Genomic DNA, 17,436 nt, shown 5'->3' on the forward strand with positions numbered 1-17,436 from the left:
ATTGTATGCACTGCTCAAAGGTGACAGTGACCAGGTCTGGTCTAAACTGGACTGAGGAATGTACCAATGCAACCACTCAGCTCCTGGCCTCATTACAGCCTCAGTGCAAACAGGGACAAAAGAGCTGAACTCCAGAGGTGAAGTGAGAATGACTACCCTTGACATCAAGCCAGCATTTGATCAAGCGTGAAAACTGAAGTCAATAGGAATCATGGGGAAAATTCTCTATTTGTTGGCATCATACCTAGCACAAGGGAAAATGGTTGTGGCCAATTATCTCGGTCCCAGGATATCGCTGCAGGAATCCCTCAGGATAGTGTCATAGACTAAACTATCTTCAGCTGCTTCATCAATGACCTGCCATCCATCATAAGGTCAGAAATGGGGATTTTCACTGATGATTGCACAATATTCAGAACCATTCGCAACTGAGGCAGCCTGTGTCCCTATGCAGTAAGACATGAGCAACATTCAGGCTTGGGCTGATAAGTAACCAGTAACATTTCCATTTCCATGTCCATTTCCAAAAAGAGCAACCATCCCCAACAATAGAGAATCTAACCATCTCCTCTTGACATTCAATAGCATTACCATCGCTGAATCCCCCAATATCAACATCCTGGAAGTTACCATTGACCAGAAACTCAATTGAACTAGCCATATACATCCCCTGGCTACAAGACCAGATTAGAGGCTGGGAATTCTGAGGCAAGTGACTCGCCCCTGTCTCCCCTAAGTCTGTCCACCAGCTACAAGGCAGCATTTGACCAAGTGTGGCATCAAGGAGGTCTAGCAAAACTGAAGTCAGTGGGAACCATGGGGAAAATTCTCCACTGGTTGGAGTCAAAGCTAGCACAAAGGAAAATGGTTGTTGCCAATTATGTCAGTTCCAGGAAATCGCTGCTGGAGTTCCGCAGGGTAATGTCCTAGGCCTAACTCCTAAGTCAGGACTGTGATAGAATATTTTCCACTTGCCCAAATGACTGCGTCTCCAACAACACTCAAGCAGCTCAACACCATCCAGGACAAAGCAGCCTGCTTGATTAGCACTCTATCCACCACCTTAAACATTCACTCCTTCCACCACTGATGTACATGCAGAGACTGACTGACCCTGTGCACAGAGATTGATCCTGTTTAAGGAGCTAACACCCTGTGTACATAGACTGACCCCTGTACAGGCACTGATTGACTGACCCTCTTTCTTATGTTCCTAACTGTTTCCATTTACTGCTGTTAATTTCAATACCCAGAGTTCAGATTCCAGCCTACCTTTTCCCTTTGTGTGGTTTGTACTGTTAGCATGTTCTTGAATTTAAGACTGAGATGAGGAGAAATTTTTTTAGTCTGTGGAATTCTCTTCCCCAGAGAGCAGTGGAGGCTGGATCAATTAATACGTTCAAGGCTGAGTTAGATTTTTGAGCAGCAAGGGAGTCAAGAGAAAGTGGAATTGAGATCACAATTAGATCAGCCATGATCTTATCAAATGGCGGGGGTAGGCTTAAGAGGCCGAATGACCTCCTCTTGTTCCTAACTTTTGTGTTCTTGTGTCAGTGCTTCAGGCTGTCAGTTTGTAGTATTTGCATGTTTTTTGTATTTGTTAATCCCATGGAACAGTGCATTCAGGGACTATGGTTTTGCATTCTGGTTAAACAAATTGCTTATCCTGTCATCCAACAGCTGCCTCAGTCGGTAGCACTCTCACATCTGAATCACAAGAATCAGGGCTTCAAGTCCCACTCCAGGGCTTAAGCACAAAAACGAAGGCCAGTGCAGCACTGAGGGATTGCTGCACTGTCACAGGTGACAGACAGAAAACCAAGACCTTGTCTACCCTTTCAGATAGATGTAAAAGATCCCATGGCATTATTTTGAAGAAGACCAGGGGTGTTCTCTCCGTTCAATGTTTATTCCTCAATCAACATCACAAAAACAGATTATTTGGCTTATTATCAAATTGCTGTTGTGGGACCTCTCTTCGCACAAATTGGCTGCTGCATTTCCTACATTACAACAGTAACTACACTTCAAAAGTACTTCTTTGGCTGGAAAGCACTTTGAGACGTTTGGTGGTCATGAAAAGCATTAAATAAATGCAAGCTTTCATGAGTAAAAATGGAGGCAAACGCCTATCACCCACACCGCAGGGGACCTCGACAAAGCCTCCCTGAATTTGGGTGCCTCAACAAAGCCTGCCCTGGGGACCATGATACAGCTCCCTTGAGGTTGGAGGGGCCTCGACACAGCCTCCTTGTATTTGGGGATCTTGACACAGCCTCCCCGGGAGAACTTGATACAGTCTCCCCAGGAGCTCTTGACACAGCTTTGCTGTATTTGGGGATCTTGACACAGCCTCCCAGGGGACCTCGACACAGGCTCCTTGAGGTTGGAGGGGCCTCGACATAGCTTCCCTGTTTTTGGGGAGCTTGACATAGCCTCCCTAGTGGACTTTGATACAGCCTTCACACAGGGGACCTCGACACAGCTTCGAGGCTGGGGGGATCCTCAGTGCACTGAAATATACAAATTGCAACACCTCAAAGGCTATTAATCTCAACCAGCATGTGTTTCAGAAGAAACTTCTTCACTCAAAGGGTGGTGAGAATGTGGAACTCACTATACAGGGAGTGGTTGAAGAAAATAGCATAGATGCAGTTAAGGAGAAGCTAGACAAGCAGAGAGAGAGAAGGTCATAGATTTAGATGAGGAATGATGGGAGGAGGCTTAGGTGGAGCATAAACACCAGCATGGACTGGTTCAGCTGAACGCCATCTTTCTGTGCCGTACATCCTATACCTTCCATGTGTTGGTGTTTGCCCTGCACATCTAATTCTAGCCATATTTATTTGCCTTGCCCCCAGATTTATCTTATCTCCTCCTTCATCCATCTATCCAATTGAATCTGGAATATTGACATAGTTTTCCCCTCAATCACTAATCCTGGCAATGAGTTCAATAGCCTCCCAACTCTGTGAGGAAGTTTCTCCTGCTCTGATTTGTAAATGTCATAAATTTAATCTTGTATCTATGGCCCCTCATTCTAGGCCCCTCTGTTACTGGAAATAGTTTGTTTTAAACTATCTTGTTCCATCTGTTCATAATTTTAAGCATGTGTATTGCTCCGTAGTCTTCATTATTCTACTGTGAATTTATTATTTCAGATCTATTTTGCTATTTATAATTTCTCATACCTGGCAGCATCCTACTGAATCTGTGCTGATATCCTCTCTGAAGCCACAGTACCCTTCCTATGGATTGGAGAACTAATATGACACATACTACATACTACTACATAAGAACATAAAAATATAACATAGAAATAGATGCAGGAGTAGGCCATTTGGCCCCTTGAGCCTGCTCCGCCATTTAATAAAGTCACAGGTTGATCTGATTCTGGTCTTCTGAGGACAGTATCCTCAGTGTGAAGCGGGACATCATCTCCTCAACAATAGTGTTGTGGTCACTTCTTCCTACACCGTCATGGACAGATGAATCTGTGACAAGTAGATAGTGAGAATGGTATGTCCTGTAGGACTCAGTCGATTCAGTTAGTAATGGTGTAACTGAGCCATTCCTGGTTACATTCTTCAGTGCTGTACCCCAACCAGAGAGTATTCTGTGCCCCTCCAGGGCTTTTTCCATATGGTGTTCATCATGGAGAAGCACTGATTCAATAGCTGAAGGGAAGAGGGGTGTGGGGGATGCAGGGCGGGTGTGGTAGGCGGTAAGCAGCAAGAGATATCCTTGTCCATGTTTGACCTGGTGCCATGAGGCATCATGTAGTCCAGAGTCAATGATGAGGACTCCCAGGGCAACTCCTGCCTGACTGGATACAATTGTGCTGCCACCTCTGCAGCATCTGTCCTGCTGGTGGGACAGGATATACCCAGGCATGGGGATGGAGGAGTTTGGGACATAAGCTGTAAGGTATGGTTTAGTGAATATGACTATGTCAGGCTTTTGCTTGACTAATCTATGGGAGCTCTTACAATTTTGGCACAAGTCCCCATCTATAAACTAGCCAAACCCCTTAGTTAGTTTCATCGTCTAACTCACTCCAGGTATCTGTTATTCTATATATGAATCCTCTTAACTCCTTGATTAGATCCCAGTCTGTATTTCACTTCCAGGTGTACGTTCAAACCCCTGAATCCCATGATCCGAGCCTCTAACTCACTCCGGGCTAACTGAAAGAAGGACTCCCACTCTTCTCCCTTACTATTCCCAATAGATGGGAGAGAGTAGATGGAGTAAGCTGATTGTTTATAGAGATTGAGGATTAGCGCCTGAGGACAAGTTTAAATGTGGAATATTCAGCGAGTAGGAGAAGCTTTTCCACCCAGGGAACTCACTGCTGGAGTTGGTGATTGCTGCAGAAATGTGTCAACGATTGAGAATGGATTAGATCATTGGTTGACCAAAAGGGGAACAAAGGGATATGTGGACAGGTTGGGTCATGGGATTAGAATAGTGCTCATATTGAAGGTAAACACTAACACCACCTGGTGGGCTAAATGGTCAATTTGCATCCTGCCATTTCAAAGTAATTCTCTGCCACACCAGGCTCTGCTAATGGCACCAGGTTGGTGAAGCTTGAAGAATTGGTGTGAGATTGTCACGCATGGGGAATGGCAGAGTAGAGGGAAGAGGTTCAACTGAGTAAATCAGCGGGCTCCTGAAGAAAAGATATTGAGAATGGAGAGTTCCGGCAGCCCTTCCTTCATCTCCCGTTGTGTTTGGGTACATTTAGTGTGAGCAAAGTGTAGGGAGGGAGAATGGGAAGCACCAACCAATAGGCAGCTGCTCCTTTGTGGGAGAGCACTTGTCAAGGTCTCAGAGCTTACCTTCGGGACTTTGGCATATTTTCCAATTCTTGTGTCATGGATCACGGTGATGTCCAGGCACTCCAAATGCTGCAAAACGAAACAGGAGTGGATGATGATCATGAATCACTTGTAGCCCATTACTGCCCCAACAGACCACGCAGAGAAGTCGGTGAATAGCAGCATTAGTCTCTGGCCTTCCTGCTGTTTGTTGTCACACTGGATAGTCTCTTAATGTTTTAGTTGCATTTCTGATTAACGATTCATTCCATATGGACCAGCTCCCCTTTCGTTTGTTAAATGGAATGCAATCGTCTCTTTAACACTTGCCTCTCAATAACACTGACAGGTTTACCACAGGCCCACAAAGACCATAGACCCTGACAGACCTCAGGCCTTGAGAGACCACAAGCCCCAATAGACACCACAGGCCCCTAGAGAGACCACTGACCCAGAGAAAACACAGATCCAGAGAGACCCCAGGTTCTGAGAACACAGAGGCCAGAGAGAGAGACCACAGGCCCCAGAGAGACGTGTAAAAAGCAGAGATCTGAGCCTGGCTCTATCTCACCCATCAGTGGTTACACCCATCAGTCTCCACCTACCCGTAATATCCCTTAACCCAACCTACCCACAATATCCCTCTACCTCACCTACCTATAATACCTCTCAACCCCACCTACCCACAATATCCCTCAACCCCACTCACCATCTCACCTTATCCGTCAACCCCATTATCTCAGCATATCTCTCAATCCAACCAACCCAACTTTTCTCAGGTTAACTCTTGGTAGATGTGTTTCAATTTAACCCACCTTTATATCTTTGTTTCAACATACTTTAATATTCCCTAAAGAGTATTAGTATCTATGGAACCTGAACATCAGAGTATCATTGCCTTCAGGAGTTGAGTGTAGTAAATGGGGGGGGGCTTATCGAATTGAAGTGTTTGAGATAACAAAACACTTCAATATGGAAAAACTATTTCTTTTGATGAGGAACAATGAGGCATAATCTTAAAACTAGAGCCAGTCTATTTAGGAATTAAATCAGGGAGCCCTTCTTCACAGAAAGAAAATCTGGAACTCTCTTCCCCTAAAAGCTTTAGATTCTGGTTGTCCATTGGAGCTTTCAAGGCTGAGGTTGATAGATTTTTGTTGGATAAGGGGATTAAGGAATCTGGAGCAAAGGCACGTGAATAGAATTGAGTACAGATCAACTAGGGTATAATGGTAGAATGGTGGAACAGGCTCAAGGGGCTGAATAGCCACGTCCTGTTTCCAGGAGTGGAGAAAATTGCTAGGGAAATGTGCAAGTTCTAGGCCATTGAAGTTTTGACTATTCTTACCTTATTCTGGTAGGTCCAGTACAAAAAGTGCCCATGGGAATCAATACGTAGAACCACTGGTGATCCAACCCCTGTATCCTGAGGGTGTAAAATAACACAACATTGGCTTAAATATTGTCAGTACATCTGGTCTCGGGAACGCTAGAAAACTGCCGCTATCATGAGCATTGAGTTGTCTGGCTGTGTTTTCAATGGATTCTGGCATTGATGGCACAGTGAGAGAAGGATTGAGCAAGAAGAGTGGAAAGAGGAAAGAGAAAGCAAGGAAGAACTTACATTTCTATAGTGCCTTTAATGAGCTCAGGATGTCCCAAAGCACTTTAGAACTAATGAAATACTTTTGAAGTGTAGTTACTGGGGTAATATGGGAAACACAGCAGCCCCAGGTTGCACACTGCAAGGTTTCATAGGCAGTAATTGGATATTCACCAGATCTATTTCTGGTGCTATTCATTGAGGGATAGGTATTGACCAGGATGCCAGGGAGAACTTCCTGTTCTTCTTTAAATCATTTCTCTTATAGCTTTTATATCCACCTGAGAGGACAGATGGAATCTTGATTTAATAATTCATCATTCATCCAACAAGAGACTGGCAAAGAGAGAGGGAGAAAGAGAAAGTGACAGAGATAGAAAGATAGAACGAGCGATACACGAAGAAAAAGATTGTATATTAGCCTGCCATTTCTCAGTGCACCTCAGCGTAACTCACTTATCTTGCCATACTTCACTGTGTCTTACTGTAACTTACGATATGCCACTGTTCCATACTTAGTGTTATAAAGCCTTGCTTTATATCAAAAATGACATGTATTTGTGGCCGAAAACCAGTGATTATGTTTTAAAGGACTAAAAGAGTATTCCAGTGACTTGAAACAGCAGTTTCTAAGATGGGTGAACATTTGCATCATGATACCTTACAAATTCCAAAGTATTAAATTGCAGTCAACCTGTCCATCAGAAACAATCACCTTGAAGGAGTGTGGATGGGCTATCTCCTAACCCATTCACAAGGCATCCATACAATCACCTGTGTACTCAACTCAGTAGGGTAAGAAGCATTAGACATAATCATCTCCGACAATGAACTCTGGCTGAGAAAGGAATTCATCCAGCCATAATCTAATCATGTAAACCATGGACCTGGAATCCACTAGCCATGACCATTTTTGGGTAACTGATCATGGAATGAGCCAACTAACCCTCTTTTGTGTTTATGAAACTGCTTTTCTCCAGGCCACAGAACAGAAGCAGAAGAGACGCCAAAAAGGCTGGACCACTGAGTGGGACACTTTCTCCAGCCAGCTTGTAAGTTTGAGCCCTGTCTGCTGATTGACCATCCATCCACCCCAGGCAAAGTTTTAAGAACCAGCTGCTACCTACACCATAAAAACAGAGAAATTGTCTCAACATATTTAAATCATCTCGACACCAAATCCAAAGGGACCCTCAAATTCAGCCTGAAACCATCCAGGTTATCAGTCTACAAGACCTTTAACTTTTATTGGACACTAAAAAGACTGCTTGACCTATCCTCTGTAACTTACTTGTGTGTGTTTGTGTGTGTGTGAACCTTGAGTGCATGTGTGCGTGAAAGTTGGAGTGTTGTTAATATTTTTATTAGACCCAGTTAAGTGCAATAATTACTATTTTCTTTTCTTTTTTAAAAACTTTCAAGGAAACTTGTCTGTGTGTGGCTTTTGCTGGCACAGTATGTAAACAGTTAAACATTCACTGAATTGGCAAGCATATTCTTTTTTTAAAAAACTATTACAGGCAAACAAGGAGTGATCACCTGATCGTAACACTGGTCATACCATTCTTTACCATGCTGTACAGTACAATGCATCCTACCATACTTCACACTTTCTTCAGGTACCATACCTTAAAAGATCATTGGTGACCATGGACTTCCAAGTTTTAGTCCACAGTTATGTTTGGTAAGGTACTGCAGTAGTTTATCATTGCTTTCTGCAGTTTCAGGTGGCCAAGAGACCTTCCCACTTTTACCACCTGCCATAGGTGTATTAGAAGAATCTACAGGTTGATAAGCAGCCTGTTTGGCCTCTTTATGAATGCACCTTACGTGGCCATTAAATCCCAGAATGGGAATCAAACCCAGAATTTCTGGCTCAGAGGGAGAGATCCTACCACTGCATCCGTATCGTCCAAGGCGCCAGATATTCCTTTCAGGCGAAGGAGCACTTCACTTGTACTTCCTTCAATTTGGTCAACTGCACTCGTTGCTCCCAATGTGGTTTCCTCTACATTGGAGAGACTAAACGCAGACTGGGTGACGCTTTGCAGAACATTTTCGTTCAGTCAGTAAGCATGACCCAGACCTTCCTGTCGCTTGCCATTTCATCACACCACCCTGCTCTCATGCCCACATGCCCGTCCTTGGCCTGCTGCAATGTTCCAGTGAAGTCCAATGCAAACTAGAGGAACAGCACCTCATCTTCTGATTAGCCTTCCAGACTTAACATTGAGTTCAACAATTTCAAACCATATATAAATACTCCATATTTACCTCTTTTTCATCCATTTATTTATTTAGTTATTTGTTTATTTATTTACCTTAAGCTCTGCCACACTCCCCCCATACCCCGCCATTCCACCAACAGGGCCATCTGTCACTTGATTTTATGTTTTGCTTTAACAGAGCGCTGATCCTTGTTCAGCTATTAACACATTCTGTTAGTTTACCTTTATGCTACCATCAGCACCCTTTTTAGTCTTGTTACCATTGTCTTGTGTCCATGACATCTTTGTCAAATTTCTCCTTAGCTCCCACCCATCCATGACCATCTATTTTTCTCCATCTGCTCCACTCCCTCTTAAACAGTATAAAATCCATCAGATTTCTACTTGTCTTTAGCTCTGAAGAAGAGTCATTTGGACTCAAAATGTTAACTCTGTTTCTTTCTCCACAGATGCTGCCAGACCTGCCAAGGTTTAAAACTAACTTGGCAGGGATGTGGGAACCAAGACATAATAACAGAGAGAAATACTAAGGTGCACAGAAAATTGGGAGAGACAGGTAGCACTACAGTAGAAAATTAGATGGAGTCAGGGTAAGAGAGAATGTATTAAAATCTAAATTTACAGTTACTGTGCAGATACATGAATGCGCGGAGTGTGGTAAATAAGGTTAGTGAGCTGCAGACGCAGATAGCCATGTGGAAATATGATGTGGTGTAATTACAGAGACCTGGCTCAAAATAGGGCAGGATTGGTACTAAATATTCCAAAATACAAGGGGCAGGATCATCCCAGATTTGTACTAATAGTGGTAGCGGGCAGGAAAATGGACATTTTATCCTCCAGCCGCAATGGCGGGTTTTCATGCCATATCACCCACTTCCCGCCTCATTAATTATATAGCCATGGGAAGCACACCATCAGGCTGGCGGGTGGCCTCTGAATCACCCGCCACGCCATTACCTCTCTATTTCCTCACTCTGGGTGCCATATCTAAACTGCAGCAGTACACACAGTTCTCAATGCTTGCAACCCAGGACTGCTCCAGTGAAAACATGGCCCTGAAAGCCAAGAAGAGTTCAGTGACCCATCTTCCAGAGGCCCGCCATGATTTCCTCCATCCTTGCTCTGGCCGGAGGATGTCCAGCAATCTCACCAATCCAGCTTGGAAGACGGTGGCAGTGATGGTCAGTGCCAGTGCTACATACAAGAGGTTGGTCATCCAGTTCAGAAAGAGGATGAATGGTCTCATCCGTGCCACCAGGGTAAGGCAACCATCTCATCACTCTAAACTCACACACACGCAAAGCCATCACACATGCACTGGCATCTCACTCACTGCCAGCTCAAGGGGTATCACCACTCACTCTCTCACACACACACCCTCACCTCTCCATCTAGCCTCATCTCTTCTGGAGACTGCCTCCTCAGCCCTCATCATCTTGGGGCCACTTGCACAGATCAACATGTGCCCCCACTCACACCTTGGGTATACCCCCCTTCCCCAGCACAGCCCTCGCCCTGCAGCTGTTGAAAAGCAACCACCGCCTTACTGCTGGTCTGGTAGATAGAGATCTGCCTGTGAGTCTTCTAAAAGTGATGTGGTGCTGCCTGTGAAGCCTGGCACTGATGACTGTGAGTGCTGCCCGAAGCAAGGTAGGCAAACAAACTTCAATGTTTCGAATGAAGTGCAGCTCACCAGGTGCATGTTGCTTATGTGAAATACATCAGCGTACAATCACGGGGGATCCAGCATGGAGGGGCTGATTCCGACATTTTAAAAAAAGAGCACGGAAAGTTCACTTTAGAAAGAGCGGGGAGACTTCATTTCAAAAAGAGTGAAGAGAGTCCATGTCAGACTAGCGGCAGAGTGACGTCACGAACCACAACGAGTGCAGGGAAAGCAGCTGATTGGTGAGTATTTCTGGTCTTTAAAGTAAAATTAAAGTCTTTAGTTTGTGTTTAGGTCTCTAGTCTTTATTTCTTAATAATAGCTTAAGTAGAAGATCGATACTGGTATATAAAAATAATTAATTACAATAAAATAAAGAGTGGGGCTTCTTCAAGTGTAAAGAGCAGGGATACTAGAGTAATTAATTAATAAATTAAATAAAATACGATAGTGTTGGAAGGATAGGTGATGTGCTGCTGCAGTATATGGGACCTGCTAGACATCAAGGTCATCCAGAGCGAACACATCTGTAGTAAGGAACTTTGAGTCTGAGTTGAGCTGGTGTCCGAGCTGCAGACATTGCGCCACATCAGGGAGGGGGAAAGTTACCTGGACACTTTGCTCCAGGAGGCGGTCACACCCCTAAGATTAGGTATTATGAATTTGGTCTGTGATCAGGGACAGGAGGGTGTGATTGCAGATGAGGCAGGTATTGGGACACAGAGGGTAGCATTCGAGAGTCTCGGCTCCTGCAATTTTCCAACAGTTATGAGGTTCTTGCAAGCTGTGTGGATGAGAGTGGGGGCTGCAGGGAGGATGAACAAACTAACCACAGCACTGTGGTACAGGGAGCCATTCAAGTGGGGGGAGGAAGTAGGAATGTAGTAGTGGTAGGGGACAGTATAATTAGGGGGATAGATACTGTTCTCTGCAGCCGTGAGCATTAGTCCCAAAGGCTGGGTTGCCTGCCCTGTGTCAAGGTTAAGGACATCTCCTCAGGAGATGGACTTGGAGTGGGTGGGGAGGGATGGTACCAACATTGGTACTAACGATATTGATAGGACTAGAAAGGAGGTTCTGCTGAAAGAATTTAAACAGTTAGGAGCTAAATTAAAAAGCAGAACCTCCAAGGTAATAATCTTATGGAGAAGAATTTTCCCCCTGTTGGGGGGGAAGTTCAGGAGTGGGGGGCGTGCAGACGCGCCTCAGATCTGCCACCATTTTATGTGGCAGGCCAATTAAGGCCTGCTCAGCATGATGTCTGCCAGGAAGAGCTATGCACTTCCTGTGCGAGTGGGGGTGATTCCCTCATCTGGGAGTGCGCTCTTTCATGCATGCGTGAAAGAGTATACTCATCTCCCTGAGGTTAAGTGCTGCCTCAGGGAGATCAGCGTCAAATTAAAAAATGGTAAATGTACATAAACAAAATTTCCCCGACATGTCCCCTCATGAGTTGGGACATTTATTAAATTTTTAAAAGTCCTCATGAAACATCATCCCACCCGTGAATGAGGTTTCATGCTTTTTATGAAGCCCGCCAGGGCTCCCGGTCTGCCCACCAACCCTAAGGTTGGACGGGCAGGTCCATTAATGATGTTAATGAGTTTGTGAATGGCCTCAATAGGCTGTTGACAGGTCGGTGGGCGCACGGCTGATTCGGCTGCGCCCCCGCCGACCTGAAAGTTGAAATGACATGGGGTGACATCAGGGATTCCACCCGACATCATCCCACGTCATTTTACGCGTTGGCAAGTGGACCCCACCCCCTGCTTGCCGACCTAAAGATCCCGGTCAGGATTGTTACCTAAACCATAGGCAAACTAACATAGAGTAAATAAAGTCAAGGGGTTACATGTGTGGTTCAAAAATTGGTGTGGGAGGAATGGGTTTCAATTCATGGGGCACTGGCATCAGTACTGGAGTAGAAAGGAGCTGTTCTGGTGGGGCGGGCTTCACTTGAACCGTGCTGGGACCAGTGTCTTCACGAATCAAATAACTAGGGCTGTAGACAGGGCTTTAAGCTAAATAGAGGGAGGAGGGTTCTGGAGAGGGGATAAATAAGCTTACAAAACAAAAGAATATGGCATCATTGCAGGGCAGCTATTTAGGTAATGTTGTCCAAAGTGTGTCAGGAAGGGACAGAGTGTACGAACATAAAAATAGCAGCAAATATTGTCAAAGGGGGAAAAAATGGTCAAAAGGCAAAATGAATGGCTCTTTACTTAAATGCATAGTAAATGTAGTATTCGGAACAAAATAAATGAATTAATGGCACAGATAGAAGTTAATGGGTATGATCTTATAGCCATTACAGGGACATGATTATAAAGAGATCAAAGCTGGGAACTAAATATTCAGGGGTATGTCACTTTTTGAAAGCACAGACAGGAAGGAAAGGGTGATGGGGTAGCTTTATTAGTACGCGGTGGAATAAGTGCGATAACAAGAAATAATCTTGGATCAGAAGATGTAGAATCCATATGGATGGAGGTAAAAAATAACAAGGGGAAGAAGACACTGGTGGGAGTAGTCTATAGGCCCCCTAAGAGTAGCTATACTGTAGGACAAAGAATAAATCAGGAAATAATGAGGGCATGTAAAAAAGCCAGTACATTAATCATGGATGACTTTAATCTTCATATGGATTGGGAAAATCAAATTGGCAGAGGTAGCCATAAGCAAGAATTCATACACTGTATTCGGGACAGTTTCCGAGAACAATGTGTTATGGATCCAACCAGGGATCAGGCTATCTTGGATCTGGTAATGTGAATATAGATAGGTTTCATAAATGATCTCAGAATGAAAGACCCCCTAGGAAACAGTGACCATAACATGGTAGAATTTAGCATTCAGTTTGAGAGTGAGAAAATTGGGTCAGAAACAACTGTGCTAAACCTAAATAAGGGTAATTACAAAGGAATAAGGGCAGAGTTGGCTGGAGTGGACCGGGAAAGGAGTTTAGCAGAAAAAACAGTTGATGAACAACAGCAGATGTTTAAGAAAATAGTTCCTGACTCACAACAAAGATATATCCCAGCAAGAAAGAAGGGGATAAACCAACCATGTTAACCAAGTAAGTTAAGGATAGTGTCATATTGAAAGAAAAAATATACAACTAATCTTTGCCACATAATAAGTGAGAGGATTGCGAAAGTTTTAAAAACCAACAAAAGATGACCAAAAAGATAATAAAGAGGGAGAAAATAAACTTTGAGAGTAAACTAGCAAGTAATATAAAAATGGACAGTTTTTTATACGGAAAGAGCTTCTTTAAATATATAAAAAGGAAGAGAGAGGCCAAAGTGAACATTGGCCCTTAGAGAATGAGGCTGGGGAAATAATGTTGGGGAACCAGGAAATGGCAGAGCAGTTGAATAAATACTTTGCATCAGTCTTCACAGTAGAAGACAATAGCATTCCAAAAATACTAAATAATCAAGGGGAAAAAGTGGAGGAGGAAATAAATACAATAATTATCACCAGAGAAGAAGTACGAGGAAACTGATGGGGCTAAAGGCCAATAGGTCCCCTGGATCTGATGGATTGCATCCTCAGATATTAAAGGAACTAGCTACAGAGATAGTGGATCCACTGGTAGTAATCTTCCAAGAATCCTTAGATTCTGGAAAAGTCCCAAAGGATTGGAAAACAGCTAGTGCAACACCCCTATTCAAAAAGGGAGGGAGACAAAAATCAGGTAATTATAGGCCAGTTAACTCAACATCAGTAATTGGGAAAATGTTGGAGTCTATTTCAAAGGATGTAATAGCAGAGCGTTTAGAAATGCATAATATAATCAAGCAGAGTCAGCATGGCTTCATGAAGGGGAAATCATGCCTGACAAATTTATTAGAATTCTTTGAGGAGGTAACAAGCAGGACAGATAAAGGGGAACCAGTAAATGTAATATATTTGGATTTCCAAAAGGCGTTCATAAGGTACCGCGCATAAGGCTACTTAATAAGATAAGAACCCATGGTGTTGGGGGTAATATGTTAGCATGGATAGAGGATTGGCTAACTAATAGAAGACAGAAAGTTGAGATAAGGGGGGGCATTTTCAGGATGGCAACCTGTAACTAGTTGCGTGCAACGGGGATAAGTGCTGGGGCCACAATTATTTACCATATATATTAATGACTAGGATGAGGGAAGTGAATGTACTATCGCCAAGTTTGTGGATGACACAAAAATAGGTGGGAAGGCAAGTGGTGAGGATGACACAAAGAGTCTACAGAGGGATATAGACAGGTTAAGTGAGTGGGCAAAAACTTGGCAGATGGAATATAATGTTGGAAAGTGTAAGGTTTTGCGCTTTGGCAGGAAATATAGAGCAGCTGGATATTTAAATGGAGAAAGACTGCAGAAAGCTGCAGCACAAAGGGATTTGGAGGTCCTCGTGCATGAATCACAAAAAGCCAGCATACAGGTTCAGCAGGTAACAGGGAAGGCAAATGGAATGTTGGCCTTTAGTTCAAAGAGAATGGAATTTAAAAATAGCGAAGTCTTGCTAAAACTATACAAGGCACTAGCTAGACCACACCCAGGGCTGAATTTTGCCCTCATTGGGTTAGCACAGCAGGCTGGCCCAGGAGTGGTCGCGAAGACAACTGCCGCCCGCGATCAGGCCCCAATCACAATTTCACACTGGCTGACCAATTAACAGCCAGCCAGCGTGAAAGGCGCGCTCAGAGCCTCAGCGCTGCCGAGGTGGAGGTGGGAGGAGGGTGAGCACTGAAGTTCCCGCATGCACGCAAGTGCGCACAGTAAAAGCTCCCTGAGGCACAGAGAGCTGAAGATTTTTAACATCAAAATAAAGATATTAAAAATAATGAAAACTTGTCCCCTCATGTGACTCTGTCACATAAGCAGGGACATGTTAAATGGTGAGTGTTAAAAGTTTTATTTTTTTAAATCACTGGTCGAAACCTCATCCAGCCTGTGGATGAGGTTTCACCAAAAACACAAAAGTCGCTTGGCCTTTTCGCTTATCCATCAACAGAACGGTTGGACAGGCAGCCAAAAATTCTAGTCCATTAATTGATTAAGGGCCTTAATAGGCTGCTTAATTGTTGGCGGGCACACTGCTGACTCCCGTGCACGCCCCCTGACAGAAATATCCTGCGAGTACATGATGATGTTAGGACACTCGCCCGACATCTTCATGCGTCATTTTATGCTCGTTCAGGTCGGATGTCATGAAGCTATTAATGTTTGTAATATTATTGGAAAATATTTTTCTTTTAAAATAGAGGTTTAGTCTGTGGGTGTGTCTTAATTGGATTTAAGCCAGCTAGTCTGGGTGCTTTGATGTGTACTAGTTTTGAGATGTAAGAGAGGTAGAATACATTTGCATTTTTTGAATAGAGCATTCAAGAAAGCGAGTGAAATCTGGCACTTGGCTAGCAGAGACCAAGCAATGTTTCTATTACTAATAAAATTGGTACTATGAAATGGGTTATATTGTTAGAAGGGGCTGGTGATACAATTAGAATATACATTCAATGAGCTGTGTTAGGTATAACTTCAGCAGTTTTGTGTGTGCAGGGCAGAGGCAATGTAAGATCAAAGTAGCTGTAAGCCTACAACTGTCTCCACAGGAACCAAAATGAGAGGAACCTCATTTTGAATTCGTAAGGTGAAAATGCTTTGCCTGGTGTCTGGTTAAGTCTATGGGTTACTGTTGCCTTAATGCAGATTAGTTTGGGAATTTGTTAAAAGTTATGATAGTAGTAATTTGTAGCCATGTGTATGTGTTGTAATTTAATAAAATGTTTCATTTAGTTTAATATAAAACCTCTTGAGAACAGGTGGTCTGATTCCTGAATTTAGAGTTGCATCTCGAGCATACCACTTAAAATATAGGTTATGACAGTTGCTTAAAGTTTCCCTCTGGAATTTTTAAATAACTCAGCTGTACCAAAAGGCTGTCTCATAACATCAGGCACACGCCCACCCAACAAGAGAAAAATTCTGTCCCTAGAATACTATGAACAGTTTTGGTCCTCTTATCTAAGGAAGGATATACTGGCATTGGTGGGAGTCCAGAGAAGGTTCACTAGGTTGATCCTGGTATTGGAGGGATTTTCTTATGAGGAGAGGTTGAGTAGGTTGGGCCTGTACACATTGGAGTTTAGAAGAATGAAAGGTGACCTTATTGAACAATATAAGATTCTTGGAGGCTCGACAGGGTAAATGCTGAGAGGTTGTTTCCACTTGTGGGAGAGTCTAGGACCAGAGGGCATAATCTCAGAGTAAGGGGTCACCCATTTAAGACACAGATGAGGAATTTCTTCTCTCGGAGGGTAGTGAATCTGTGGAATTCTTTACCATAGAGAACTGTAGAGCTGGGCCACTAAGTATATTCAAGGCTGGGATAGACAGATATTTAACCAGTAAAGGAATCAAGGGATTATGGGGAAAAGGTAGGAAACTGGAGTTGAGGATTATCAGATCAGCCATGATCTCTTTGAATGGCAGAGCAGACTCGATGGGCCAAATGGCCTACTCTTACTCCTACGTCTTATGGTCTTATAGTCTGGCAAGCAGGGCTTATAACGATATGCAGATCTATTAAAATGACATTCCTGACCTGCCGCAGCAGGAAACACAGTCCACCATGACGGACATAGCGGACAATCGCAACTGGTTTTACGAAAGCGTGAAAGCAATTTTTGACCTTCCCGCCATATTGTCCACTCACTCCCACCATGACGCCCGAAGCAAACAGGGACGGAAAATTCCACCCATGGTGTTCAGGAAAAATAGAGAAGGAAAGAAAGGAGGGGGTTTGCAGTATTGATTAAGGAGAACATTGCAGTGCTGGAGAGGATGGATAGAATTAAGATTCACACTAAGTGGGGTAATGGGTATTGGTGGTTTTCATGCCGTATCAGCCTCTTCCCTCGTCATAAATAATGCAGTCGTGGGAAACACGCTGGATCGCTGGTTGCTAGCCACTGATGTGCCTCACATATTCACTGGCATATCACTCACTGCCAGCTCAAAGGACATCACCACTCATCCTCTCATGCGCACCCTCACATCTCCATCTGGCTCATTTCCTCTGGAGATTGCCTCCTCAACCTGTCCATGGCTCCACTCAGCACAC

The 17,436-nt window shown here is 43.8% G+C and overlaps 1 protein-coding gene across 1 annotated transcript in view; it reads right to left on the minus strand.

Moving 5' to 3' along the window:
- The window catches only part of LOC121292315 (1-phosphatidylinositol 4,5-bisphosphate phosphodiesterase beta-2-like), a 138,949-nt gene extending 130,013 nt beyond the window's left edge, over positions 1–8,936 (minus strand). The window contains 3 exon segments of the mRNA XM_041214167.1: positions 4,845–4,913; positions 6,172–6,249; positions 8,877–8,936. Coding sequence (XP_041070101.1) covers positions 4,845–4,913; positions 6,172–6,249; positions 8,877–8,936 — 207 coding nt within the window.
- Positions 8,937–17,436: the final 8,500 nt, after the last annotated feature.

This window comes from Carcharodon carcharias, chromosome 20, assembly GCF_017639515.1.
Source record: "Carcharodon carcharias isolate sCarCar2 chromosome 20, sCarCar2.pri, whole genome shotgun sequence".
NCBI lineage: Eukaryota > Metazoa > Chordata > Chondrichthyes > Lamniformes > Lamnidae > Carcharodon > Carcharodon carcharias.